We start from the raw sequence: 17,045 nt of genomic DNA, 5'->3' as shown, positions 1-17,045 counted from the left end.
AACCAAACGTACGAAAACAAAATTACGCTTTTCTTTGTGGTGAAACAAAAACGACAAATCTTATACACTGAGAAAGTTCGGTTTGATAAATGCATACATTTATTGATTTAATTCCGTCTGTAATGATATTCATTTTAAATGATATATAAAAGTAACAAATCATAGAAGCGGTTGCATGCGTTCTTATGTCGTCTGCTGGGGGGAAAAGTTGACCAGTGTGTTTGTTTATTGGATTGCTCGGTTTATAGAATAAAATGTATATTCTGGCGATGATGGTACGCATTTCATCAATACCAATATTCATGGTATATAAAGATCATTGATCGTCAGTTGTTCAGGTCCGCTTTGGCCTACTTTAGTGGTAAACGCTATCCACTTATCACTGCACACTTCTTTGGGACCTGGTTTCAGACATTGACACTAGGTAAAAGAAACATTCCTTCAGTGCATTAGCTCATTAGTGAAATCGCAGTGACGGTTGCAATAAACATCGGCCGTAATTGGTTCTTTTTCTTGGAAAAGGTTTAATAACACCAGGAATGCCATGTAAATCCATAGCTTTTACCGTCTTGAAATTCAGAAAGCAAACCGTATTACTAAGCCTAGCTAATGTCAGGGTACCTTCCTACCATAAAAGAATACTGATTTTCTTGTAAGAAGGTTGTTATCATTCTTGGTAAAGACGAATAAAGTCGAAACCGGTCGAATTCCGTCTCAGCGCTGCCATTATCCCAGAACTATGAATAAGGTTGTTATCATGTGTGAGCTTCAAATGCCTTGAACATCTTATAAAGGTTTTCTTTCAATAGATATTGATGGTGTATGCTGAATATTAAAGTGATGCTGTATATCATTGGTGCTCCAAGGATGTTGATATTACACAAAAAGGACATTCTAAATAATAATTCACCTTGTTGTTGTATTACTACAGCCAGAAGGTACATTTTGTACCCATCTATGAGGCTGAAAACAGGACCCCATTTTACATCCCTCAATCTGAAAGACCCCAACAATATCCTTCCCAGATTTGACACAAGGTCTCCCAGTTACCAACTGACAAGAACCAGTTCTAGTAAGTTTTCTTCATTTTAAACTGTTCCGTCAAGACAAATAACCTTTCAGACTAAAGATGTCATCATTCACACTGTATACTCTTTTGTATTACAGTAGATTTACCAAACAAAATTTCACATTAGCCAAACTAATTCTACCAGGTAGGACCAAAAACAATGAAGAGACAGATTTACACCAGCGGTCGCAACATGGTATGCATAATTTATTACAGCTTTGTTTAACTTCAATTACAGGATTCCTAGCATCTTTCCTCTCTCTGCTATGCTGACTGCCAAGACCACGTTTGCTCTCATCTTCTGCAACACAAAGTGTACAACAACCCTTCAGCGGAAAATGCCATATACAGAACACGCCACTCTCCCGGCATTTCTTAGGCAGTGACAATACAAATCCTCTCTTTTTGGCTACACCTCTGGGACAGAGCCAACCATGGAGTATTGTAAATCTTGCACATGGAACTGCACTTCACGCTATGGTTGTGGCCTGAGCAGTCCACAAAGCTTTTGGGAGAGGACATATAATCCGAACAGTTCCATGGTGATTCAACACACGGAATGCATGGCCATACACTAGGTACAATACTTGTTGCCATAGTAACATGTACACACCAGTCTCCCAAGATCTCTAACCCTCATTCCTTCATATACTGTTATGCACAAGTCCTGGATATCTGTGCAGAAAGGTGTTGCAAAGGGAACTATCATAGTTAGTGGTAATTCACGTGTTATGTTGGGTGGCCAAAGGCGTGTATTGTAACACGCTAACCTTCCATTTACAAAATCTGACGGATCATCTTCCAAGTAAATAAAATACCCAAAGACCAATATTAATGGAGATTAACATGAGGGTCTGTGCTACCAATAGTAAGTACAGTATGAGCCTCATTTTTCAAACAGCTAGAGCCCCACACCATTCCTCCACGTCCCAAGTACAACGGTTTGCTGGCCGTGTTTGAGATCTAAACCACATCAGGAGACATCTTGTTAGGCTCTATTGAAACTGTTTTGTTTTGAACCTGAGAGCCATCATGTAACTACTAGAAGCCCTTTCTCTTTCTCTTAGAGTGAAATTTTTTTCTCAGTGAAAGTTTCACTTATTGGTCAAATTCCTTGGACTAATAGCGGGAAATAGTATGTGTAGTGGCATTCCTGAAGACACAAGTGGACAGAGTTCTGTTTCTGTTAGTGGGGCTGCACAACCACCATACAAATAGCCAGGACTTGTGCAAGTCACAATCAGCCCACCATGCAGACAGCTACATTGTACACAAAACTAAGGTTCGCTTTGTCATACACAACCTAATAAATTACAATTCAAGCCATATTTATAAGTCCTCCAACATCAATTTCCCTTGATTCAATCATCCAGTAGCGTGTTGGAGGGACCTCGAGACACACAGTGGAAGATCACATGAAATTCAACTTACAATCCACATTGTATATATAGATGCTAAATAAAGATGATAAATGCATTGTCAACCCTTATCAAATCAAACGTTAGGCTTTTCTTCCAGAAAAGTAAGCTATCCACAATAATAGTAAAATTTTGATTATACATACATAAACTTTTTTTCAGGAACAGAGCAGAGTCCTGTGATTTCTTCCGAACCCTTACTCAGGTAAACGTACCATTCTGATTTGATTAAAATACCGTACAGACAAAATGCCTACAATGGTGACCAAATTTACACATAATTACAAAGGGCAGGCACTTCCCCCTACACACCAATGTGTTACTACCTAACCCTACAAAAAAGGAAAATAGGGGAAACAGCACAAGCATCCTAACAATAGTTTCTTCTGGAGCTTGTACATCAATATGAAGCATTATTGTTGATCTTCTTTGCAGTAAAACATCCACACACACAAACACACATTTTGAACATCTTTTTTTCCTTATACCACTTAACACATGTGAACATGTAGAGCATTTTCTCAGATACCAAAGGCAGGCAAAGCTAGCAGCGAGCAATTTCTTGGAATAACCAACTGTTTTGCTTTAGTTTTCAACAGGCAATTTCTAGCTGTCCCGTGTGCCTCTCCTACTATGGACTGTGCTGGAGTAATGAACAAGTACAATTTGGTTGAAACACTCATTTGACATGCATTTGCTGGCGTGTCTGTGTTCCTATGTCCTATGAGATTCACACAGTTGGAAGAGAACATTGATATACTATACATTTTGTAAGGACAGAACTTTCTTCGCAACTACTCTGCACCTCACCCTATTCCCACAACAACAGCGCTTACTTCTTAATCGAAACACACACATCATATGCTGAGCATTAGCACAGATACCATATCATTTCCAATTATATTCCACTGAATCTATTTACAGCAATTGTTTCCTAAATCCTTTCTTACTTGTGCTTGGAAAATGTTGTGTCTCTCTGGTTTCTCGTTTTCAGTACCTGCCGAAGCAACTGCAACATTTTGCTACAAATCTGCAGTTTCATTTGTGATATTTGTTTCGTTTATACAGCCACTACTAATTCTTGCTACAGAGGTGCGTATTACACAATGCGACATGTTACCCCACGATGCGTTGAAAAACAGTGCAGTACTATCAGATGCTAAACATTATCTTACATCATGCGCTACCAGTTGGTTATTCCAATGTTCTTAATAGCCATCAAGCTGGTGTCTTCCAATCTCCACAAGCAAGCAACTCTGAGTCTGGTATCAGAAAGTGTTGTTAGTTGTCTCCACTCATCTAGATGCAGTTTTTCATTAGTCAAGACGTTCAACAATGTGTTCTACTTCCTTTGCCTTATGCCTACAGTGTGGACTGACTTACGACATTTGTAATTGTTACCAAACCTAGACATTTTGTGTTTGGTTGGATTTCAGCTTTACATAGCCATCTGTACATCAAGGGTCTCAAATTATAAGCATGTGGCTTGTTTTAGTGTCCGGCAGCAATTACAATTCACTCATTCACTCGCACGCAGTAACACTACCTCAAGACCACGTCTGAGAAGATCTAAAGGAGAAGTACAAACAAGCGGCCCTACACGACATGACAAGAATTGATTACAAGCTTCCGTTCAGTTACACTTCTCCAGTTCATCATGATTTACACTAACTTTGCAAGTCATTTTTGCAGTCAATATCTTATCTTACACTTTTGGAAGGGATTTTCCAAGATCCTCTTTATAGAGTTCTACAGTGCATATGTTGTGGGCCATTGTGACATCTTGGTAACTTTGGTTAATCCTATCTTAACATTTGTGCTTTCCCACTTGCCTTTTTAGATTTTTTCGTAGCTTGTTTCATTCTTTTTGGTCATAAGCATCCCAAACTATTGTATGTTACTGTTCTTATCCCTAACAGGATAAACTAAAGACATCTGTGGATGTATTATAATTCTTCAAGTAGTCTCATCTTTGTGGGGTGTTGCGGTGACCATGGTTGTTGAGTAGTAATGGTGGTGTGGAAAACACTTCAACTCTTGGCTTCTGAAGATTCACTGGCTGTAGACACACAAAAAAAGCTTGGTAAGTCTGTGAATGGTATTCAAAATGTTCGAAGTAATAGATGTAATATATGTAATATATGTACTATTGGTATAAATGGATGCTGCTTTTCACTGGTGAAAAGGAAACATGCTTTTATTTCACTAACAATTTGACTACCTTCATAGTACACAACTGATTGCAAATCATTCAATAATATGAAGCATCTATGAAAGAGAACTTGAGTGGGTTAGTACAGCATGCAGTAAGAGAGCAATTCTTTCCAAACTGATGTCATGCAAACATTCAATACAAACTACAAACTTTGACATGCAAAAGGCCTACAAAAGGAAGAGAACCACGAGTTACTACATGAAGGAAAGACGTTAGGTTGGTGTACAGCTATGTAACATGTATGTGTACCTTTCCTTCACTGTTGTACCTTTATCCCAGTCAAGCATGGTGGTAAATTGGACAAAAAAGCATTATCATTAGTAAAAAACTCCAGTAATGCTGTGCAGTAATGATATGGAAATCGTGACCAGTGCAAAAATTTGAAGCTGCAATACTTATTTAGAAGCCTATAAACAGCCTACATGATATTTACAATTTTTGATGGCTGTAATCATGAACATGCTTTTCCAGTGATGACCAAATTCTATATCTATGTTACTCTTATGTTTCACACTAATTTGTGGAGTCCATTCTAACAGTTGGCATTCCTTAACAGACAGTAAAGCCCCCCCTCACTGGACCCGCGACACGTTGGCGACCTCGCTGCAACCAAGCGATTTGACACCGCGCAAAACAAATTTCATTGATGAAAAATAAATCTTTTTAAGCCTTGTGTGATTTTTTGTCTTTTTATTCATACTTGTACATTTTGCATGGTATTCCCATTGTAAAGTCAAGGCTACTCAAATTCAATCTGGGATGCAGCGAGGTCCTCAACGTTTCACGGGTCCAGTGAGAGGGGGGCTTAAGGGCAGCACTAATTGCAAAGTCATGCGTTATACTCACTTCTGGGAACCACCTGAACTGCGGGCACGCCTGGCCCACCAGTGGGCAGCTTGCGGGCCCGGGAAGACCGCATGGCGTCCTTGAAGTCAGCAGCATCTGACATCCTCACACCTAAAGGAAGAAAGCAAGTGAAAGTCTCAGCAGATGTTTTTTACTGGTTGTGTCTAATCAGTAAGATTCATGCCAAGGTTTTTGTGTTGTGTCAACTCCAGATGATACAAGCTACATGTATTAGATGCTTTCAAAAAGCAGCATACAAAAATCCAAGACACCCATTCAAATACATGTACGTTGGTTTTCTATGGGGGTGCATCATCTTGTTGATGAAAGGAGGTTATAAAATAATCAGTGGATTCTATTCTTTTTGCAGTTTATATCACTCAGCATGCTGTAGTGAGGCTGGGTATCACAATGGCATGCAACACAAACGATTGTGCTTACCAGTTTCTAGTGATATTAGGGGAAAGAGAAGAGAGAAAGGAAGTAAGGAAATTGCGTATTTTACAATGACTTAGGAAAGTGTACAGTTGTAATCAAATTCATAATTTTAGCTGCTTATATGTAATAAATTATCAGCATTAATAGATAATAAAAAACATCATCCTACAACTAGGTATCGATTACAAAGCTCGCGATCCAACAGCATTGACACAAAACCACAGATGTTGATTGAAAACCATGTAACAACCTATCTTAGAGTTCAGCCAAGCAAAGTCTTTTGAAAGGAGTACTTTTTCAGGCTTCTTTGAACAATATTTTGTTAAGTTATCCTGTTCATCCTGATTTGTTATGATTTTGTAAGGGCTCCCTTGGAAATCAGTTACTCAGTTAACTGAAGGGACTACCCTTAAGATTTATAACTGAATAAAAAATCAGGGATGTCATGTTACCTCCTCTGTTGGGCAGAGCTACGGGAACGTTGGGCAGTTTGCGAGAAGATTCAGCATCCCCACGGGGTGAGGTGGGAGAATTCATGATGTTTCTGAAAGTAAGACGTGATTCCAACATCACCAAAATTCAAACACACAAAGGCCAACAGCCACAAATTATGGAAATTCACTAATAATCAGTTCGATAATCCCTTTGCATGCAAAAAAAACATGTGGAAAACAGCTTCCTTGATGGACTAGAAATGGAGGAACTTATGGGTGTTAATGTTCTAACCAAGTATCCTATTGATTGTGTGTGTAATGAATTGATTGCAATTTTTTCCCAGGGTTGACCCATAAAAATAGCCATTTGCTAGTTGGGCTAGTTAGCTCTTCATGTATCAATGTGTTCATGCCGAACCAATAAATGAATAAATAAACTTACGGGTTCTGCTCACGAGAAGGTGACAAGCCGCCGCCCCCACGGATACTGGGGCCGTTGGACATCCCTGGGCTGCCACCACGGATCCCTGCTCCAATGGGCTGGCCTGGACGGATGGGCTTAGCTACAAACGGGAAAGAAGCGATTAGCTGTTGCCATTTTGGAGCCAACTATAACCATGTTACGAGACGCCAAATAGCAGTTACTCATTGACAAGCAACTGGATATGATTTTGGAAACGGTCAGACATTTGAAGTAGTATCCACTACTTTTCGTCAGTGACACTGAGCAAGATTTTAGCATATTACCAGACATTTTTCTCATCTTAGCCCTACTGATAAACATAGAAGTTAATGTAACGGAGGAAGAAGAGACGGATTGTACTCACCAACTTGGGCCCCGCCGTGTCCCCTACGGGCCATGTTCCTCTGGCGCACAGCATCCTTGATACGGTCCACCTCATGCTGGTATCTGTAAGCAAACAGTTACAATCAGATTTGCTACAACATTTTTCTACAATGTTATATTTCTGTTACAAAGTACTGTGAAAAAATGCCTGAAAGCGAATAGGTTGAGATCTTAAGATACGACATGGATCGCCAATATAGTAACACAAGCAACTGGATAAAATTTTGAAACAGTCAGATGTTTCAGACAGCATCCGCTATCTTGTGTCAGTGACTAAGGAAAGATCTGGCAGAACCAGGTTTTATACCAAAACTCTGAATAGATATGTTAATGAAGTGAGGGCAATTGATCTGTTACCATTCCCTACTTTCTTCATCCCTGTACTGCCATTAAACAATTGTTTTATCTGTGTGCAGAGGGGTACAAAGACAAACATTTCCTTACCTCTTCAGTAGGATTGTTTCCTATCTATCTTAAAGATTCAACTCTCTCCTACCTTTCTGCAAATTTCCAACTCAGTGCTATCAAATCATTGAAACTTCTCAAGAATTCCCCATTGGCAAGAAAAAGTTATTGGACTGTTCATATCAATATTTCATCTGTTCTATGATATCTGCACAGTTACTGAACACAGCATATATAGATACATGACATGAACATATATGTACATTATAGATCTTCACTTGTAAGTTCATCTGTGTTGGTACAAGTAATTCTGAATCAAAGCTGAACTGCAATTGCCAACACAAAAATTGGACTTTGACACAGACTGGGGCTGATCAGTCAAACATGTTTGTGTTCACTTGGTACTGTAAGTCTACTTAGATCCGCGGGGCCTAAAATCCGCGGTTTCGGGCAAATGGAGAATCCGCGGTGGTTCTAAATTCGCGCTGGGCGATGAGTAGAAAAAAATAACTGAATACTGCCATCAGAAAATGTTTGGTTAATTTTTAAAAATCAAAAATGTTACGAAGGTCGCCACAAAACTGCTTCAAAATCGTCACAAAATGCGGTCCACGCCGAAACTGTGACGGGGAATTCCCGCCTTGTGATCACGTGAAATCTTGCAGTCAACCAATCAGAGCAAAGTTTTTCTGACTCAAACCAATCAGCGCTTCGAACAGGCGGTAAACAAGAGTAAACAAAGATGGCCGCCCAGTCAGGCCCTTGCCGCTAGCGCGCTGTATTTTGAAGTAAAATCACGGCGTAAAATACGACTCATCTACCCTACCAAAGCAGAATTTCCACGGGAAGAAAATTAAAGGAATAGATTCTCCACCGAATACGACCACAAATGGTGGCGAATGGCGGCAAATCACAGCGTAGGGACTCAAATGCTTGGGCGAAAATCTTTTTTTTCTTTACGTATTTTTGCTGGCTTTCTTGAAAAACAGGTTTTTAATGAGATCAACGTATGTCAAAGGCACCGATATCGATGGTTTGCAAGCATAACAATAGCAAGAAACAAAAGAGCGTGATTGTACGCCGGTAAACAACGTCCCCACGCCCGTAACAACAATGCAAAGCCAAAATTGTGGCGTGTATCTCGATAGTTATTTTCTGATTTCTCGGTAAATTACTCTATGTGTGTAGCGGTCGGGAGTAGCGATGCCGCTCGGCCAAACTCCTGCGAATCATATGTAATATCACTTGTTAACTCGTATGTACTGTGTAAAAGCTTGTCATGTTTTACACAATCCCGTGCATTGTTTATGTGTCGCTTTTCCCTGAAGTCGAGCTCACTCGTATATGTGGGGAGGGGGGCAAAAGTACGATAAACATATCCGCGGGGAAATTGATTCCGCGAATCTAATTATACCGCGGATCTAAGTAGACTTACAGTAATTGCAGATCATCTTCGATTCAGAATATATTGCAGATCAAAAATACAGGCCAAATGCCCAGGCCAACTCACCTCTTCCTGTCCCTCATGGCTCCCTCCTTGGCGTCCTTCAGTGCAGCCTCCAGGGACTTAACTCGCTCAGCCGTAGCCCGAAGACGTTTCTCCAGCTTTGGAAGCTCACAACGGAGATCTGCATTATCACGGACCAACTAGAGGACGGACAGAGAGGAAACCTTTTCAAAAGCCTGCCATGTTTTCACTAGTATCAAGCGCAACATGGTTTGAAATATGATAGTCTATACAGGGGAGCTTGAGGGAAGCATGGTTGATGTTTTCTTTCAATTGCAAATTCTGTACCTGCTATCATCAATTTGAACTGTTTGAGAAATTTGCTCCTGTAGTTTATGTTCACCCAAAGCATGAAACAGGTTCAATTTGTTGCTATTGTGAGCTGTGTGACTCAGTTTAGCCATTAATTGTACGTCAAAAGAAAGAGAACATCTTGGGCATGAATGAACACTGCACTGTTGAAGACATTATCATCTCTCATTCTTCTGCCAATACTGAAATCAGTGGTAAGTGACCAGAAATTGCTTCTATTTTCATTATCTCACTTTTGGTGGACTTGAGCTCTTTCTTCTATGATGTGCTTATCGCTTAAGACTATAAAGGTGAATATAGAAATATTGGACACATGATATATTCTGTTTGATGGGTTAGAGCTAGCAAGCCTGGACCTACATTCAGGCAAACATTAACACCATACATGCAGCACCGCATGCTTGTTTGGGCAGGCACTAGGCATGCCATGCATTTTTCAGATCAAGCATTAGATGCCTCTTGTGAACAACCAATCACAGGAAGCTTGTTACAAATGCTTGACAGTTCAACACAACAATGTCCAGAGCACATCATTTGTGTTGACAGAAGCTCGGCACAGATTGGCTACGATGAAGTGCATATTGGACACAACACATGTAGGCACATGAGAAGTCACATGTACCTTTCTAGTAGCATTGGAAAGCCTGCAGTGAAAGCAGTTAAGAAAGGGCTCGAACAGTACGCATTCCGACTGACACGCCTCCTCGAGGGGCCCGAACTTACGAAGGGAGGCAGGGTGGAGAGAAGAAGAATGGAGAATGACAGTCAGGCTTTTTCTAGTTTCAGCAACATATCAAACCAAATATGACTACCAGAGGCACGTTGTTCTCTAACTTGGTGATTTTGTTCCAAATTTTTTTTTCAACCCATGAAAGGGTAATATGGTTAAATAATTACACCAGTGTTTTTTGCTATAAGCTAAAAACCTTTTTTTTCACTGTATATCATCCATTTTATAGTCACAGTTGAGATGATTTATAGACATTTCTTGGTGATTGCAAAAGTATGCTTACAATGACAATGTCATGCTTAGTTTTCAGGGCGAATAGCAAGAGCTTTCACTGCGAGGCCATCAATGCTAAAGCAAGATGAAAGTAGTATACAAAGTAGCCCTTGACAGTACAATGCACCAACTGAAATCAATATGAACACGACAGACAAGACATGAAAACAGTATGGCAGCTGCATGACATTGAAGATAAGTTAAACTTGACAACACTGGAAACTAGTATAAGAGAATTCATATAAGATATGGTTGAGATGTGGCATGTCAAGATGATATAAGAAGGCACAGAAAATGGAGCACAGCTGCAAAGAGGATGTGTAGTAAGGTAAGGCCTCTCTTGCATGTTTCTTAGAAGAAAGCAAAACAGTTTCTTGTTGTTAGCTTTCCTTTAAAGATGAAATGAATGACGATAAAACTTGGCTAAGACATTCTACGAAGTAGATCTGGACAGTAAGTTCTTGCATTTAATAAGTAAGTCGGAAGGTCAGTAAAGAGTTAGAATTGAAGACGAATGTACATACCTGCTTATGAACTTTTGTAAGCTGGTCCAAGTTGTTCTCAAGAAAGGATATTTTCTGTTTCTGGGCAGCGCTGGCTCCAGTGTCGTCATCTTCGTTGTTTTGGGACTGAAAGGAAAGAGGGTTGTCATCAGACTCTTTTCTGCTATTGTTTAATCAAACTAGCAGAGGTTACCTACCAATACAAAGTATTCTCAATGTGAATGGTACTTTTTTCAAACTGTATCCATACATGTAGGGTTAATGTTTTTAGCTGAATGATACATAGCTTTGTACAAAGGTATTCTTCATATGCATACCAAAAAGTATTCAGTATTACAATAGCAGTTCAGCAACTATCTAAAAAGACTCTTTCTATAACATGTATATTCTTGCATAAGTGGACGAGCTTACTCTTTTAACGCGCTGTTGGAGGTCTTGAACAAACAGCTTGCGCAGGTTGTGGAGGGTCTGCAGTTCCTTAGCCACAGTCTCCTCCAAACCTTTCAGGTCAGCCTGGGCCTGCTGGCGGCGGTCCGTCTGCAGGCTGTCGGGCAAAGGTGAACAAAGAGATGATTAAAAAAAGACAGAAATTATCAACTGTTTGATAGGATACACAAACTTTAAGGTTTTCTCACATCCCTAAGTATAGAATAACCATGATGACACTTTTGTGGATATGATGCGGTTCAGAAATACAGTAAAACCTGGTCGAGCAACCACCTGGTGGAAGAAACCACCTCCAGTTACAAGCGACATGATAAAAGTCTTGTCCATTTTTACATAGTTAACCCCACCCTGTCCAGCCATTTTTCCCTCGTCCCTTGAGCGGTTGTTGAATCCAGGTTTGACTGTACAAGAGAACTGTTTTCAGTAAGAATACCTCTGTACTATTAGAAAGCTAACATATCACGCTCTAGTTCCTGTCCCAGTGGACACAGTAGTACATTGTGTTTGACTCACGTGAGCTCAGCCAGTTTCCTGGACTTCTCAGCCTCCTCTTCCTTCAGCTTTTCGTAGTCACTCTGCAGCTTCTCGTGCTCCAGAATCATCTTCTGGTTTTGGCTGTGGGAGGAGACAAGTTATTACTAACTTCCAAAAATATTTTCAATATACAGTAGCATAACGCTTTTCAAAGGTAACGTAAAGGATCCTTGGCTTCTACAAAACAGATTATCTGCAACAAAGATGAACTTTTTCAAAGGCCACACAAAAGATCCTGGCCTTTTAATAAACAGGTTATGTGCAACAAAGACGACCTTTTCCAGTACTTACTCTCTGAGTTGGTCGATGTGTCCCTGTTTTTGCTCGATCTCATCCCTGAGCCGTGCCACCTGCTTCTGGTGGGCTTCACGGTGGCTCTCAATCTGCTTCTCCAGGGTTGACTGGGGTGCACAGGGACACAAGTAAGCAAACAACATTTCAAACTCTAACTAGATGGCTAGAAGTACAGCAGGAGACTTGTGTAGAGTATGAACTGATAATTACTATATCTATGTGTGTGGCACAAGGGCTATTGAAATAGAGATGGGCACTTCCCTATGAACCATCTGGTGCGGGAAGGACTTTAACCTTAACTTCATGTATATCTGAATCTGCAGGCATCCATTTTCCGTCAGTTAAAACATACAGTATATTGAAACAAGTTTATAGGTTTTTTAAAAAACTTTGACACAAAGTATGATACCCCAAACAAGACATTTAACTGTACTGAAAGGTTGTTAGTATCTACAGAAATGCTTTGGACATTTTTCTATTCTGAGGGAAACAGTTCTCATCTATTATCTCAATTGGGCAATAACTTAAAGCTCTGACCTTCATCTGAAGAGTGCTCTCGATCTTCTCTGCGTGTTTCTCCTCCTTGTCACGAAGGGCAGCGACACGTAATTCCTCTGCACACAATAAAATCGAATGGAGATAAATAATGCTACAATGTAAACCTATCTAATGCGTTACAAAGTACCAACTCCTTTGTAAGAATGGATGCGATATCTTTTCTGAACAGCTATGTTGAATTAATAACCTTCCTGAAGGAAAAAGACTGTAGAGATTGTATTTTCAAAGTAGCCGTGTAGCCTTGCTTTTTTTCTGTCAATCACTGACCATTGATTGGTCTTTGACAGAACAAACACATTTTGTATGTGTAACAATGATAGCTCTCAGACTGACAAATTAGCTTTCCTCACAAAGTTGCTGCATAAATAGGTTATAAACTTGAATGTGTGTTGTACCCGATGAGTGCAGCTCGGCCAGTTCTTCGTTCAAGGAATCCACGGACTCCTCCAGTGAACGCTTCTTGTGCTCGACGTCCTTCATGGACTCAATCAGACTCCTCATCTTCACCTCATGCTACAGGACAACAACAGGTTAACACATGCTAGAATATCCCCACATCTTATCACATCAAAAAAGTTACCTGTAATACTTCTTCTAGCTTACCCAGGGCAGATCTAAAAATGCAAGTGAAGTATTCAGTATATTTCTTTGAAGATGAAGAGAATTGTGTCCAGAGCTAAATCTTGGAAGATAGTACTTCAAATGAAAGAGTAGAGGGGGTAAAAAATGTCTAATTCTTGAGTGAAGGAACTTTTACCGAATTACAACAGTAAAAGGATAATTGTTAGCATGTAATCTATAGGTAACGTTATGTGACATAAACTGTGCTTCCCTTCAATCTCACAATCCCATCTGACAGAAACTTTTTGCTGTTATCTTCTCATGATGAATTAGATAAGTAGACAGTTTCAACCACCCCAATGCCATATCAGTTAGGTTATTCCCTTGATTGTAAATACTCCCCTAGCCTTGTCCAGGGGGTAGTCCCTACCTGTTGAATGAGCATCCTGCATTGACCCAGTTCCTTCTCATTTTCATCCATCTTCTTGTTACAGTCAGTGTTGGTGATCTCCAGGGTCTGACATCTCTGTTACAACACAAGCAAGACATGAAGAAAACTTACAACAGTCATGATCAATTGCTGACAGCTTACTTTGAAAAGAATTTGTTTTTAATTGTTGTATTGTGTGCACTGAAATTTAATGGTACAATGGTATGTACAGTATACACTTTCTAAATACTAATTTCATTCGGAGCTTGGGCTGAGACTGAATTTGACTGGTTTCGACTTTGTCTTTCTCAAGAATCTATCTAAAGACTACCTTACATGTTAACGTTTGTAAAAACATTTCTAGTAAGTTTGGAAAAGTTGTTATATCAGTGCTGTTTTGAAGGTGAACCACAGTCCGCACTGCAGAAGTTATGATGACAGGAATATTTTACATGATGTTTTTAAGTGACAATGTTACGTCAAGTGTAACAAGTCATTGTTTCAATGTGGTCTATACTGTATATCCTCTGTAATAAGGACTTAATTCGGGTGTTGTTGCCCGAGAGATTCTTACTGAATAAAATTAAAAACCATTGAGCCATTGATGATGTTGAAACTTACCGTTGCAAGTGCCTTCACCTCTGACTTCATCTTGCTGACAAAGAGTCGAGCCATTGTGAATTCCTCTTCGATCTTCCCGTTCACCTCCCCAGATGTGTTCTAATGGTGAGAAGAAACCAAGTCAACAGTTAGCTCAGATTCGCTCAGCATTCTCATAGCACATGTTGGATCGTTTCATTCATGGCACAACATACTTATGCATTTCAGTTTCGGGAGTATTAAGTATCAAGTCTGTCTGAGCTTCAATGTACATGCATGGCAGGACAGAGACCATTTTACATTAATCTTACCTCTGCAAATTTTCCTGGCTGGATCTTTAATCAATGATATAAAAAAGGTAAAAGAAGTCAGAGTTAGCTAAAAGTGGAGACAAGACAACAATATCAAAGTACCCCTCCCCCATATTTCTATTTTACATACAAGTGTTCTCAAAAACGTTCTGACAACCCTCTATATAACAATATCTTTAAATTTTTGCTAGCTTCATGTATGTTCCCCATCTTGTTTTGCTATAGGAGCAAGATTGTGGTACATTGTAGAAGTTTGCTGACATCATACATAAAGACTTCCTTACATTTGTATCTGCGGGTTTGGTGCCCAGAGTGATACCGATCTCGCCCAGGTCCTTCAGCAGACTGACCATCATCTCGCTGACCCGCTTGCGCTGGTGGGTCTGGACCTCCTTGATGGTCTGCAGTTCCCCTTCAGTACTCCGTAGAGAGGTCTACAGCATGGCAACAAATCCTACGGTTACACTCTGGCTATCTTACTTTGTTGAGATAGGATGCACTGTAGTATATGCCATGTTATTAGTCAATATGCCTTCCTATTACTTCATTATTATTTCGTAACAAGTTAATGCAACAAAGTATTGTATTCTTATCTTTTCACTTTTATGTCTTGTGTATATATATTTAGTTGTATCGCTAATATAAGTTTGTCAAATTGAGTGCATCACCACTATGTCTGTAATGCCTTCTTACTTGAATATAAAAAAAATTAAAAAACTATGGCTTCCCATTCTTTCTTTTTTTATAAACTCTTTAAGTTGTTTGATATATGCTTAGTTACTATTTGTTAGGATTTTATGACTACTTGTATTCTGCACATGGCTATGCTTTAGTGCCAACATTTTAAAGATGTGAAATAAAGTTCAAAGTCCAAAGAGTCACCTGCCAAAAGCCAGTCGCTCAAGCAACTGGATATAATTTTGAAACATAACTTTCAGACAGCATCTGCTATCTTTTGTCAGTGACTAAAGGCAAGAACTGGAGAACCAGTTTTTATACCAAAACTCAGCATCGATACGTTAATGAGGTAAAAACAATTTAGGATGGTTCAATAAAAGACTATGGCTGGGTTTTTGAATCGACTTGGAGGTGACTCAGGACTGTGCAAGGAGAACCCTAGGCCACTCAAGTAGCGTTTTCTAGTAGGTACTTGAGCAGCCTAAAGCTCCTCACACACAGCCCAGAGTCAACTCCGAAACCTTGTGTGTAAATCGGGCCTAAGTCAAGACAAGGTTGTAGACTCAAAGAGTGACCTGTTTTTGGCTGAGTTCATCGTTCAGCTGCTCGTTCTCCTTCATCTTCTCCTCCACCTCCTGAGACTTCTGGTCGTAGTTGACAGCCAGCTCCTCAAGGGCCTGAAGAACCTCCTTCACCTCCTCCTTTGCTGCATCATTCTCAGACTGCAGTCGGTTCATCTCCATCTATTCAGACAACAGAATTTTTGACTCAATCAAAACTTTACTGCCCAACAATTGTAATGGGTACAATGTATGGCAAATTCATCTATTTACACAATAGAATTTTTGATTCAATCAAACTTTACTGCCCAACAATTGTAAACGGGGTCAAATTTATGGCATGTTCATTTCTATCTATTTACACAATAGAATTCTTGATTCAATCAAACTTTTAGCACAATAATTGTAACAGGAACAATGGCAAGGTCGAGCAGTACTAAACATCGAGATTAACATCTACACATGTACACCTTTGCTTATATAACATTACCAAAGAATTCTATCTAACTTGAGACTAAACACTACATTACATGATTTTACAAACTCAAAGAGACCAATGTTCAATGGAATGTTTACCATTACATGCATACATGGCTAGACAAGACTATGACTGAACATGTTGTCATCCAGATTTTCTAGCTTTTGATCACAACAGGTCACTAAAAGCTGTTATCTGCGAGGAGTCCATGAATCATGAAGGCTGTGTTTCTGACCTGGAGGGTCTCAAAGTCCCGCCGAGTCTGGTTGAGCAGCTCGTTCTGCTCCATCATCTGGCAGTTCAACTTCTCCACCATCACGCTCTGCTGGCTAATCTCGTTGTCCTGCAGAAAGAAAAAATGTTTGTTTTCCACAGAAAATGTACAATAATTCTAGATTTCTAGATTTATGTTTAACAACAAACAGGACGTATGTTTAGTAAAAAATCAGATGAAAGTTTGCAATCATCACATACTTTTTTCACATGTTGAAATGGTACGATGAGCAAAAGAGCACTCTTATTAATGTGTAGTTCAACTTTTAATTTCTGTACTACTTAAAAATCTAACTATAATATTCTTTTAGACTTCAAGTTGAT

The 17,045-nt window shown here is 39.6% G+C and overlaps 1 protein-coding gene across 11 annotated transcripts in view; it reads right to left on the bottom strand.

Moving 5' to 3' along the window:
* Window positions 1-1,255: 1,255 nt before the first annotated feature.
* LOC136447201 (kinesin heavy chain-like) overlaps window positions 1,256-17,045 on the bottom strand; it is a 37,396-nt gene continuing 21,606 nt past the window's right edge. For 6 of the 11 annotated variants that reach the window (XM_066445905.1, XM_066445912.1, XM_066445906.1 and 3 more), the window contains 18 exons: window positions 16,684-16,791; window positions 15,986-16,153; window positions 15,017-15,166; window positions 14,733-14,756; window positions 14,443-14,541; window positions 13,822-13,917; window positions 13,226-13,343; window positions 12,810-12,886; window positions 12,270-12,379; window positions 11,958-12,059; window positions 11,409-11,541; window positions 11,019-11,123; window positions 9,183-9,319; window positions 7,248-7,330; window positions 6,863-6,983; window positions 6,439-6,530; window positions 5,549-5,659; window positions 1,256-4,546 (listed from right to left, as the gene is read on the bottom strand). In XM_066445905.1, coding sequence (XP_066302002.1) covers window positions 4,518-4,546; window positions 5,549-5,659; window positions 6,439-6,530; window positions 6,863-6,983; window positions 7,248-7,330; window positions 9,183-9,319; window positions 11,019-11,123; window positions 11,409-11,541; window positions 11,958-12,059; window positions 12,270-12,379; window positions 12,810-12,886; window positions 13,226-13,343; window positions 13,822-13,917; window positions 14,443-14,541; window positions 14,733-14,756; window positions 15,017-15,166; window positions 15,986-16,153; window positions 16,684-16,791 — 1,863 coding nt within the window. In that variant the 3' untranslated portion in view covers window positions 1,256-4,517. Of the gene's footprint in view, window positions 4,547-4,951; window positions 4,971-5,548; window positions 5,660-6,438; window positions 6,531-6,862; window positions 6,984-7,247; window positions 7,331-9,182; window positions 9,320-9,895; window positions 10,210-11,018; window positions 11,124-11,408; window positions 11,542-11,957; window positions 12,060-12,269; window positions 12,380-12,809; window positions 12,887-13,225; window positions 13,344-13,821; window positions 13,918-14,442; window positions 14,542-14,732; window positions 14,757-15,016; window positions 15,167-15,985; window positions 16,154-16,683; window positions 16,792-17,045 lie in introns of those variants that run through there. The other 5 variants (XM_066445911.1, XM_066445914.1, XM_066445916.1 and 2 more) reach the window with 3 other exon arrangements.

Source organism: Branchiostoma lanceolatum, chromosome 13 (genome assembly GCF_035083965.1).
Source record: "Branchiostoma lanceolatum isolate klBraLanc5 chromosome 13, klBraLanc5.hap2, whole genome shotgun sequence".
NCBI lineage: Eukaryota > Metazoa > Chordata > Leptocardii > Amphioxiformes > Branchiostomatidae > Branchiostoma > Branchiostoma lanceolatum.
Note: the sequence above shows the minus strand (reverse complement) of the source record. Positions and strands in the feature narration are given on the sequence as shown.